The following is a 12,908-nucleotide window of genomic DNA, read 5'->3' on the forward strand; positions in this document are numbered from 1 at the left end:
GCCCTTATTACAACTTGAACTAAACCTAACTAAAGCCCTTTTAGTTGATTAACCCAAAACATAATTTTGGTCAGCCAACTTTACAAGGATTGGGCCATTATTTAGACAAACTAAACACTCTAAAATTGAGATAAAGTGGTGTCATTTAGTCCTCCTCCATTTGGGTCATGATACAACTCACAACCTTGAAACTTGGGCTTGCATTCAAATATTATGGACAACACTTGTTGAAGAGCTTCATTAGCTTTCCTTGCTCTAGCCCTTGTCATAGGTCCTCCAGGTCCTTCAAGTGGATCTTTGCCCTTGCTCTTGGTCATGTCCTCATCACTATGTTTTGATCATAATTTTTTTGCAATATTGAAGTAACATTGTGCGACAAACTAAATTAATTTGGCCATGTTTATGAATTAAATTATTTTCAATTAATCACTAAATTAATTTTTAAGCAATCTAATGTTAGTTTTAGTAATTTTTAAAAGTTTATATATTATCATTTTTTTACCAATCTAATTACTAAATACATTTGTTTATACCACTATTAAATAATATCACCAAATCAATATTTCTAAAATTGCTAAAACTATTACAAAAAAATTTGCACTACAAAACAAATTAATATATAATTCATATAATTTTATTTACAGTTAAAAAAATTAGAAACCTACGGATTGTTGATCCGTATGAACCATACGGATCATCAATGTGTATGAACATACGGATCATCAATCCGTATGGTCATACGAATTGACAATCCGTATGGTCATACGAATTGACAATCCGTATGGTCATCTGGATTGGTGATCCACATGAACATACAGATCAATAATCTATATGTTCATACAGATTGTTGATTCGTATGTTCATACGGATTTCAGGTGTACCTCTTCTTCTTCTTCATCGTATACTCCTAACGAAGCACGTGCGTCACCAGAGACCAAATACTCTTCGAAAACAACCCTAACAAAAGCAACCTCAACTATTGGAGTGAGATTTCACGGAAAAAAAAAGCGCTGAAGAAATGAAAAATTAGTTATACTATTTATAACCAAAAATATCCATAAAAGTATTTTGGACATTTTAGAAAGCTGGGTACAACAGCTGCCATCCCATAATTGGATAAAGTCCTAAGCCAACTACCAAACCCAATTTTGGTGCCTACGTACAACTTTCTTAAATTATAATTAACTTGCACTTCCTACCCCACCACTGTCTTAACAACTTAATTACATTTTTTAAAAGGTACAAAAACTGTTTTATAAGGATCTTTAGTCACATGACTCAAATGCATATTTTTAGTCTTGCTCATTATTTAAAAGTTGGAAGCGAAAAATAAGAGTCACCCATATATGTTTAAATTACTATACATCACCTTATGTCCTTATGAACTGTTGAAGGCTGACCACTAGTTACGAATGTCTCATAAGTCACATAAACAATAAAATGTCGGTTGAAAGCTCAACCCTTTGGTGATTGAAGATTGTTCTTATTATATTAAACTATAAACACGCTTTCAAAAGAGGTAAACAACCGTAATAGACAAAAACTACTTAAGAAATATAGTCTTACGTAATGGATATTAATTAGCGGATGCCCTTTGTTTTCTCATTTTAATAATTAATACCATTGAATCTCTGTTATTATCGGTTTGGCTCTCAAGACACATAAGCATGAGGCCGAAGGTTAGTTGAAACATTGACGATAGAAATAGTTGAAACAATTTTATATTCTTATTCTTAACCAAAATATAGAAATATTTAATGAACTGTTCTTTTAAATAATTCAAAGTATAAATAATTGAACTAAAATTATAGTTTACAATCAATCAGCCAAAAATTTTACGACTATGGAGGACTAGTTATTGAATTGATGAAAATAGTGATTCACAATCTATTAGTTCCATGGTAGATGATTCATGGTTGAATCGGTAATAATTAAATATAATTTTTATGTTATATAATATATTTAGTAATAAGTTCATATAAATGAGCAATTTTAGGTGTAATTCAAACTTAAAATAAAAGTTCATATCACACAGTATCTTACAACATAAAAAAAAAACAATCATAATAAATATTTAAAGAATAGTAATTAATGTGATATCATATATGAACCTTTATTTATTTTAAAAATATTCTAAAATTATTTTTTTAACATTTAATGAAAACAAAAAATTAACTTTTTTCCAAAATAAATAAATAAATAAACTGGTTCAAAATGACTTTTTATTTTTAACACCAGATTTTTGTCCCATTTTGGGCCAACTGTAAATCAGTTTTATTGGTTCTTACCTGATTTTTTACTCTCCCTATTTCCTAAGGATGTGCTTGAAATTTCGGTAGGAGGATTCTACAACTACGTTTAAAAGTAAAATGAGTTTGAAATTACGATTGCTTATCTCTCAAAAATATGTTTGAGAATAAATTTTTATTTTCAATTTATCTCCCTTCTCAAAACTCATTATCTAAATAATACTCTCCTTGTTCATAAATTTTTACTATATCACAACAATTGTTTGATAGATTATTTATTGCCTAAATAACTTATTTCGTCTTTTATTTCCTTTTTTTGTTTAGTTTAGTTTTTTTTGTTTTTTTAAAAAAGTTTATTTGATTTTTTTTAAGTTGACTCTTCAATCTATTTAAGGATGACGTCATTAGTCATTTAAAAAGGAATTTTTTTGTCAATTTTCTTCACTTTATTTTTAACAAAAAGGGTTCATCCTTAAATGATTAAAGATGTCATTCTTAAATGGATTAAAAGACTAAACTGAATAAAAAGAATAAGATAAATGACCAAAATAATTTTTTAAAAGAAAAAGAATTAAATTAAACCAAAAAAAAGATTAAAGATAAATAAGTCATTTGATCATTATTTATTCATTAACATAATCACATGAAATGATTTTTTTTATAAGAATCCAAGACAGATTTTATAACTCATTTTATTCAATCAACCAATTGAACTAAATCACTTAAAAATATATACAATCATGTATGAAATTAAAAGATTTAAATATATTTTTAATTTTTGTAATCTAGCTTCTTTTTTTTTTAGTTTTTATCCTTGTAATTTTTTATTTTATTTTTAGTGTTTACAAACTCTATGTTTGATTTATTTTTCGTTTTTATAGCGCTGGCTTTTTTTATCATTTAAAGTATTATTTAAAATATTTTAAAAACCAAAAAAAAAATAAACATAATTTGTAAGGGTTAAAAAAATCTTAAAGAATCAAAAGTAAAAAAAAATTGTTAAATTACAAAAATTAAAAATGTATTTAAATTAAAATTAAACAATTAAAGAGTTGACAGGGTTGATACGACTTAGAGCTTTACGCGCCGTTTGCTACCTTTTCTTTCCGTGGAAGTAACGTGTCTTACCTGTCTTATGTAACTAGCTACAAGACCCGTAAACGTCGAATTCATTCGGCTACTAAATGTAGTTATAATAAAATTAGTTATAATACGTATTCATACTGAATGTAAGATTTTGTCAAAAAGAATATATTATGTGTGAGCAAAAACTTTTAGTTAGATTTGGATCCTACAATACAGAACTTAATTAGCAAATGTCACGAATTGCATTGCGAGAAGCAACGGGAAGAAAAACAAGACAGAAGATTGGTAGTATTTTATGTGCATGATTGAGGAGCCACATGTGTGTGTGTGTGAATAATGAAATCGATAATGATGATGAATGAGCCAAGGGGGGACCCTATCCGCGCAACAAAGTTGACGTTAAGGCAAAGGCAAAGTTTGCAAAAGAACAAATTTGCTCTAACAAGGTAGGACCCTTTCTCAGAGCTAGAACTTATCAATTCCACACCCACCCATTTTGACTTTGCCATCGGTTTTCCCACAAGAGCCATTCTAGACCATCCAAAAAAAACCCAATTCCCAACCTACCCTTTTTCCTAGAAGCCAAAGTGTCCAACAAATTTTTTGCATTAAAAACTCCCTCACCCTTTTCCTCTTTCTAACACATCACCCACCTTCATTCATTCATTCATTTGATTCACTCATTTAGCCGTCCCAACTAGCAACTCCCAACCTCTCTCTCTCTCTCTCTCTCTCTCTCTCTTAGTCAACCGTTTTATACACGACATGTCCGTCCTCTTCTGTCCAATTCTTTGACTAGGTCCCTTTCATTGCTTTTTTCTCCACTTTACTCTTTAAGAAAATTCAAAGAAAATCCCGTTGAGCTTTGAAAGTTGAAACCCATCCCCATAACAAAGTTGAGAAATGACGAGTATCCAAGATAAGCACCAAAAATAAAGTAAACCACATTGAGGAAAGCAAAAAAGAACAATAAAAACCAAAACCCACTTGCTTTTTTTTTTTTTAATTCCGAGATTCAAATCCGTTACCAAATCAACCACCACCCTTGACAATTTTTTTTCTAATGATGCAACGGATTCACAATGTTTCATTCAGCCTTGAAGAGAACGAGAAATAGGAAATAAAAGATTTAAAAAAAGAAGAAAAAGAATCCAATATTGTACAGGGAAAGGGAACAGCACCCACTAATAATATCTTTCAAGATTAATGCCCCTGACTGACTAGAGTAAAGTTGCAATTCAATTCAACACGCCATAATTGCTCCCGTTGAAAACTTGTAACGTTGATTAATAATGGTTTGCGTTTCTTCTACTACTTAATTAAAACCTTGTCACGGAAAAAAGATGATTTGGTTACGACTTTCAAGACGATTCTAGAATGAGATTAGTAGCATCAGCAGCAGAGAGAGTGTGATTGTGCTCTCCCTCGTAGGTTACCACCAGCATAGCTGGATCATCCAAAGCTCGTTCCACATGTTTTCGCGCTGGACACCCTCTCACACTACTGCACTTGTAGTAACCCCTGCAATTATCATTCCCAAAGCAAAAAAAACAATTAACACCCATGAATGACCTCTCCTCAGATTCAATAGGTACTCAAAAACAGCATAAAAGGAAACCAAATAAATTGGGTCCACTTTAAATTTTGAAATTGAATAGTCAACTATCAAGTTCATGTTAGCACCTAGCTAGCACATACTATACACATATTATAACCCCGTCAAGAAGTTTTGAATTATTGGACAATATCTTAGTCTTCAATTCTCACGGATCAAAACAAGCACATACTATATCCATTATTTACCAATAGTCCAATCCAACACAAAACAATCTTTGGAGGAAAAAAAATAACTAAAATTTAAATTAGTTATGATACAAATGATGTACCTTGGATGAGGTGATCCTTTAATTGGTTTCTGTCCATACTTTCTCCAAGAATAATCATCTGGTGGAATATCAGCCATCTTCAAGCTTATAGCCGGTACCCTCACTACCCTCTTCAACCTCATTTTCCTACTGTATCACGCGAAAAAAAAAACCCAAATTCATGAGAACAAAATTGCTAAAATAAATTACCTTTGTTTAAAAAAAGAACATGTTACAAGCAAAATTAAAATTAATTACATGTAATCTTTAGCAATTCGACATTTAAATTTTGTTGACTCTAAATTTAGTTATGGAAAAAAAAAAACGAAATTGAGATACCTCTTTTTGGAACAATGACAGCGGCTGGAGGAGCTACCGCATTTTCCAGAGCCTAAATTCTCAGAGCTGCACTTTCTCTTGAAAGAGGAAGTCGAAAGCGGAGGCTTCCCCGCGGACGACACGTGCGAGAGGCTCGTGATCTGAAAGGGCGTCGTCGTCGCCGCCGCCGCGGGCGGCGACGAGGAAGGTTGTTTGTTGTCGGCGGCGCCGTCGCCGGTGAGGGAGGAGATGAAGGAGGTAGCGGCGGAGGGGTATGAGAAATGAATGGTTTTAGAAGAGGAGGAATCGTTAAGGTTCCTTTCAGTTTTGGGAATTTGGTGAAGGGAGGGTGGTGGGATCTGGTGCAGCGGCGTAGCGTGGAACACGGGTGGTTCGGAGGGAGGTTGAGTGTGTTGGTTTTGGTTGGGGAGAGGGGCGCGTCGGAACCTGGCGTGGCCGGTACGGGTTCGGCCGAGGAGGGATATGACCTTCTTGAACTTGGAGACTGCCACGTCAGCGACGACCTTGCAGTCCATGGCGATGGCGATTTCATTAGAGCTATTGTTGTTGATTTGATGGCGGGTTTGGGTTTGGGTTTGCGAGAGGAGTCTGATGAGCTTCTCGATGCTCTCTAAGCCGGAAGCAGCTTCTTGGACGGCATTTTCCTCGGCTTTGGTTGTGAAACTATTGATGTTGTCGTTTCGGCTGCAACCCGTCGTCATGAGGTCCACGGCCATAGTTGGAGCAATTACACCATGGGAGGAAGAGAAGGAGAAAATGGAAGGGTGTAAGAGAGAAAGAGAGAGAGAGAGGAGAATTAAACAAAGAAAGAAGGTGTTGACAAAAGAAAGAATAGGGAGGAGCTATTAGCTAGTAGCTATATGGCTTGGTCAAAATGGTGCTATAGGATTCGGCTGCTTTGGTCCACTAGGTGACTGGACTGTCACGCTACCCTGTTTCCGTCAAATGTGAATAAGATCTAACAGGGTATTATGGTTACTCACTCTTATCATACGGAAAATACGCGTTTTTGTATTATTTCTGTCAACAAATTTTATTCAGGATTTTTTTTTATCACCCAGGACTCAAGGTTAGTTGTTAGTGTTTGTTAATTAAAAAATAAATAAAACTCATGATTTTTCCTTTCTTCTTCTTTTGATCCTTAAATTCTGAAAAAAAATAAACACATTTTTCAAAAGCTTTATAATTTTTTTCTCAAAAACTTGAGTTTTTTTTATACATTTAAACTTAAAATTCTATTTATGAAATTTGATTTGAGTGTAATTCTGATCAATTTAATGTTGATATATATATATAATTACATGTATATTTTACATAAAATAATTTTATTTAAGATATTAATGTAATAACTTATAAGTGATAAATTTTTCTCTGAGTATAAAGAATTATAAATAAAAGTTGAAAGGTGTTGTTGATTCATATGTTTTAAATTAAAAAAAAAAGTCTAAGACAGTTAGTTAACTAAAATGTGAGTTAATATAATTTTTTTATATATCTTCGATTCATACAGATAAAAATAAATATTATGCTATAAAAATAAAATTCACATGTTTTAGTACTTAAATTAAAACTATTATGCAATACAAATAAATATAACTAGTGTTTTAAAGTATAAAAATATTTAATATTTATCTTACAAAATAAATAAAGAGAAGAATTTGATCTTTATATATTGTTATTGTTAAAAAAAATTACATGGTTAATTAATAAAAATAATGATAAATATTATTTTCAAAATAATAATTATTAAAGTTGATAAATTCATCGTTAGTTTTATATAATAAGTTGTGATTGTTATATAAATATTTCATACTTTTATTATATACACTATTTATTCATAGAAAAATGTTATTATAGATATATAGATTATTTCATAAAAAATTTAAATATAATTTTAAAATAATTATTATAAAATTTAATGCATTTATTATATAATTGTGTAATTGTATAGGGAAAAAAAATTAGTATCACCAAAATAAATTAGTATTCAAAAGTTTATCGAGCAAGAATATGCTTGGTAAAATTATCTTATAAGCTAGCAAAAAATTTATAAGTTAAAAAGCTAAAAGTTAGTAGAAAACTTATAAACTAGTTGATTTAATTGAAAGTATTTAGTAAAACAAGTTAATAAGTTAATTAATAAATGTTAAATGACATAAAACTACATATATGTATTTTTAATAATTTATTATCTTAAAAACTAGGATAATAATTTTTAAAATTTTGTATTATAAAAAATGGTAAAATTTAATTTTTATTTTTTTATGGAAAAGTGAAATTAAATTTATAAGAGTTATATTGTTTGAAATTTTTTTTAACATTTAAATCTTTTATTAATAAATTAATTTAAAATACAAAAGTGTTTTTTCTTTATAATTTTTGTTAAATATTCATTTTTTTTTATTTATACAAAAAGAACTTGGATGTGTACCTCCCTTACTTGCATGACTTCAAACATTATACAAATCATATCTTCTAACTATGATTGATTGATTAGTAAAATTTAATATCTTTTCGTTAGAGTTTGATTGCTATACAGTGAAGTATGCGTAATTTTCAATTTTTTTAATTAACTTTGGTAACCAAATATTTTAATTATAAACCAAAATAAACAATGCAATCATTCATTAAAATAAATATTTTTATATCAAACTAACTAATAAAAAAAAGTAGAAATTCAAGTTGCAAAATAATAATAAAAAATAAATATGTCATCTAGTGTTTAATTTCTATAAGAGGGTTTTAAATTAAATAAAATGATAAAATAAAATTTTTAATAAAATAATAAAAATAAAATTAGTAACTTATATGCTAGTTTATTTTTTATAAGTTATTTAAAGTATTTTATTAAAAATAACGTTATGTAACAAATAAATTTATTTTAATAAAAGAAACTTATAAATCAGTGAAAATATCTTATAACTTTAAGATTTAAAAAATACTTATAAATTAGTACTCCTATTACTAGTAATAAATTTCTTATATTAATAAACTATACGAGCATAATAAATATTGGGTAGACCAATATAAAAGTTATTTATTACTGTGTTGAAAGTTGATTCTAGTTAATACAGTACTATTTTTAATTTTGTTATGTGTGAATTAAGTTATTGGAGGACGTTGCCTTTTCTGTGTGGTGGGGACCACGGGGTTATAATTGATGCGAGGTGATAGTAGTATAATTGTTTGTAGGAGTAGGCGTGTGGTGAATGACGGTATTTGCATTTGCTCAAGTTGACTTGGATTGACACCATACGGATGAGGACGGAGGGAGAGAGAGTTGTTTTTGACATTAGTTCTCTCCTTTGTTACTAGGAGCCGCAAATTGAATTATCAAGAAAATTGTTTATTTTAACTATTTTAATTTTATTAAGATTTAAATACTCATTTAGTTTTTATAACTTTTAATTTTTTTTTAGTTTCTATGGTTAATAAGTGAATTTTTTTAGTTCTTGAAATTTAAATTTTAATTCTTAAGGGATTCTTATTGTTAAAATTCTTTAACTAACCAAATTAAAAAAAATTAACGGGAGATACCTTTTAAGAATTAAAATATAAACTTTAAGAACTAAGAAATTTACTTATTAACTAAAAAAACTAAAAGAGATAAGTTTTGAAAATTATAAAAACTAAATGGGTAATTAAATCGTTTTGTTAATTTATTATGAGAGTTAACATAAAATCTGGATGTCCCCTTGAACAACAAGATTATCTTATTTTCTAACTAAACTCACACCAACCATGTGTTTGGATGGGGGATTTAAAAATTTTTAGAAAATTTAAATACACAACATTTTGATTGTCTTGATTTAAATTCCTTTCATTTTGTAAATATTTTGTTTGGATAAGGCAATTTAAATTCTTATATTTTAATTTCCTTGTTTGGATAAAGTAATTTAATTTCAATAAAATTCAAATTTTCATTTTTAAATATGTATTTAAAAATTAAACTTTCAATATTGAATGACTTACCAGTTCCCGTTCCTCAACTTCCTCGAGGTATTCGTCGATTGTAACAGCCGATTCAACTTCATCGTCAAACGTGTTGTCCATTTCTACAAGCAAACTTCGACTTCTAATTTAGGAGTCTCACAATCTGTTTCTAAAATATAACGCAGAGACGGAAATTAATAAATAAAAAAATAAAGAAAACAAAATCATAAGCATGTGGTTAGGCTACATGTTCCTTTCGCGAAAACCTAGCATTGAACCCTAGGAATAAGAAACCCTAGATTCCATGAAAAAAAAGCTAAATTGAGAACGAAGGGAGGGGGGGGGGGATAAAGAGCGGAATAACCACTGTTTCACCAAGTTTTGTGAGTGAAACACGCTAGCGAAGTGAATGCTGGAATTGCTCGATCAAGTTGCTTTGAGAGAGTGGAACTTTGAGTATGTAGTAGAGCAAAGTGAGAGGGAGAGAGAGAGCTGGTGGTGTGCTGAGAAGGAGAGAGAGAGCGCGCGCTTCATACGAAGGAATTTTAATTCCTTTTCTTTTGGTGAGAATTTAAAATTCTGTGATTTTAGTAGATTAAAATGCTTTATAAAAATGATATCATTTTAATTACTTTTAAAATATCCTATTCAAACAGGTTACATTATAGGAAAACATTTTAATATCCTTGTTAAAATACTTTGTCTTCTTTAATTTCCCCATCCAAACAAATAGTAAGAGTTTTGGATGGAGGAAAGGAAAACCCTACATTTAGCTAATAAGACATGGAAAACATTTTGGTATTTTTTGAGGTTGTCATATTATCTTTTATCATTTTACAATTTGTTTCAAAAACAACATCATGGAGGTTGAGATGCCAAATCCACACGAGAACTTGCTAGAGCGTGAAAGCTTATGCTTCATGCGATTGAGGTGATCTTGGGTAGTGTTCAGTCATGGCTTTGATGAAAGTCCCATTGTCATTGCACAAGAACATACTTAAACCAAACATGTTTTGATCCTTGAAAATAGTCACGTCCAAGTTGAATTTGATGAGACCTACTGAAGGTGGGGACCATGTCTAATGGGAAGAGGAAGGTTGAGGCTGGAGCAAAGATGTTGTTACTTGCTCGGGCAAAAAGCCAATATGAGTAAGATTGAAATGCCAAGGAGACAACTGTAGCACCCTGATATATATATTATATATTATTAGTAATTATGTTTGATGTTTGATTATTTGTTGCGTTATTTTCATCCGTAATTATTTTTAAGGAAGTTAATTTAGTTAATAGAGGGGAGTGGATAGATAAGGATCTAACTTCTCAAAGAAGCCTCTTGAGAAAGCTTCTCAAAGAAGCCACGAGGAAGCTTATGGAGGAAGCCTCTTAATGAAGCTTCTAGAGAAAGCTACATGAAGCTACCTCGGTAAAAATGCTGCCCAGCCTTCGTTAACCGTTGGATCTCCTAGAAATTTGGTCTGCAATTTCAAAAGACAATTATCCATGACCTGACCGTTGGGATCTTTGAGAAGATGTCTGGAATGTGCTAGAAGCCTCTTAATGAAGCTTTTGGACGAAGCCTCTTAATGAAGCTTCTAGAGAAAACTACATGAAGCTGCCTCGGTAAAAACGCTGCCCAGCCTTCGTTAACCGTTGGATCTTCTCGAAATTTGGTTTGCAACTTCACAAGACACTTGTCCATGATCTGACCGTTGGGATCTTTAGAATATGTCTGGAGTGTGCTAGAAGCTTCCGTTCCCGAGAGCATCTCTTATTTAAGCATTTCAGCCTTTGCTTTCGTGTAGCTTAGGAAAAACGTCATTTCTTCTTTTTCTTTCTTCCAAAGACATTTCTAAAGTCCCAAGAACTTTCTCCATCACCCATAGCCACCATTAGCCACCACAAACCATCGTTGTTCTCCATTGAAACCCCACATCGAGAGGAACTCTTCAACCGAAGCGGAATCTTCCAACTTGGCTTGCGGTTCCGGTAGAGAACGAAAACCCTAATCTGACCTTTCGTTTTCTTTCGAGGTAACCATGGTTCTACGCTTGTTTCTTGTTAGTTTCATCTTGTCTTTGCATCTTTTCTGACTTTGGAACCGCCATTGCATGTCTTATGCTTCCTTTGAAAAACCTTAGAGAAAGAGACTTTGTAAACGTTATCCTTTCATGAAATCATGTTATTTTCGTAACCTACACTGAACCCCGGTCACATTGGCGTGGTCGGAATTTCCAAATGACGTTCCTTTGTAAAACCCGAAATGCTCTCAGCTCTTTCATATAGTGATGTGGGTGTTTGACCCAGAGCACTGTTACTAGCTTTGTTTTCTGAAATCCATACTAAGTCTCCTTCGTTTTGGCATGGTAGAGGCTTGTGTGGAATCGACGAGCAAGGACAAAAAGGAATCTTCAAGTGACGCGACGAGGAATCCGCGGGTAGCTCACAATAGGTAAGGGGAGTTTATTATAAAATTTACCGTTTTAACACCATAGTTAGGGTCAGGGAACCTAGCTATGAGGATATCTGCCTGTCCCTGTTGCATGCTGATTTTTCTTCAAAGAAAATTACGTTTTAACTAATGGGATGCGATATATATATGTATTGTGATGAATGATATTGTTTTAGTTGTTTGAAATGTGTGTTTGAAGACCGTGCGTGTGGAAATGATATTGTTGTGTTTGTTTGAATTGTTGTTGATGTTGCTATTGAGGATTTTAATTGATATGTGATGATAATGATAATTATGATGATATTGATTTGAGATGACGTTGTTAATAAAGACCATGTCAACATGAATTGTTATTATTGATGAATATGTGAATATGAAATGAGGTTGTTGTTGTTGTTGATAACGTCATTGAGATGAGATGATATTTATGTTGTGAATGACATGGAAATAGATTTGTTGATTGATGTTGGAAATGCATTGGCATGTGCATGTTGTGTATGTTCGTGGGGGCACTGTGCACTGACCTTTCAGGGTCTTTGGCACTAGCTTTTGGCCACGTTCATACGTTGGATGTTGTGTATGATCGTGGGGGCACTGTGCACTGACCTTCCAGGGTCTTTGGCACTAGCTTTTGGCCACGATCATACGTCGTATGAAGTGTATGTCATGGGGGGTAGAGTGCACTGACCTTGTCGGATGCCCAAACGTGGGTAACTAGCGTGGTTAGAGAATCTAAGCATTCCTGAGGGGATGCTTAGGCGCTTTAATTGGTCCATGGTCTTTGGCACTTACTTTTGGCCGTGATCATTGTAACGACCCGCCTCGTCGCTACGGTATCCACACTCTAATATTAGATAATTTTAATTTTTATAAAAAGAACTCCTTTAATTTTTGCTTATGAAAATAGAAGTGATTTTGTCACAACATAAATTCATCCAACAACATGGCCATTACTTAAGTGAATATGCATAATTACATAGAAACAAT

General features: G+C 31.8%; 1 protein-coding gene across 1 annotated transcript; it reads right to left on the reverse strand.

Moving 5' to 3' along the window:
• Nucleotides 1-4,306: 4,306 nt before the first annotated feature.
• Nucleotides 4,307-6,360, reverse strand: LOC100170685 (WRKY transcription factor). Its single transcript, NM_001250742.2, has 3 exons — nt 5,540-6,360; nt 5,222-5,350; nt 4,307-4,856 (listed from the first exon to the last, which is right to left on the reverse strand). The coding sequence occupies exons 1-3, from the start codon at nt 6,253-6,255 to the stop codon at nt 4,697-4,699; spliced, it is 1,005 nt and encodes a 334-aa protein (NP_001237671.1). The 5' UTR covers nt 6,256-6,360; the 3' UTR covers nt 4,307-4,696.
• Nucleotides 6,361-12,908: the final 6,548 nt, after the last annotated feature.

The sequence above is a fragment of the Glycine max genome, chromosome 5 (assembly GCF_000004515.6).
Source record: "Glycine max cultivar Williams 82 chromosome 5, Glycine_max_v4.0, whole genome shotgun sequence".
Classification (NCBI taxonomy): Eukaryota; Viridiplantae; Streptophyta; class Magnoliopsida; order Fabales; family Fabaceae; genus Glycine; species Glycine max.

Coding starts and splice junctions, on each gene's coding strand:
- LOC100170685 (NM_001250742.2), bottom strand. CDS start 6,255: ATGGCCGTGGACCTCATGACGACGGGTTGCAGCCGAAACGACAACATC. Junction 5,351..5,539: donor TGTCATTGTTCCAAAAAGAG/GTATCTCAATTT, acceptor CGCGTGATACAG/TAGGAAAATGAGGTTGAAGA. Junction 4,857..5,221: donor AAAGGATCACCTCATCCAAG/GTACATCATTTG, acceptor TGATAATTGCAG/GGGTTACTACAAGTGCAGTA.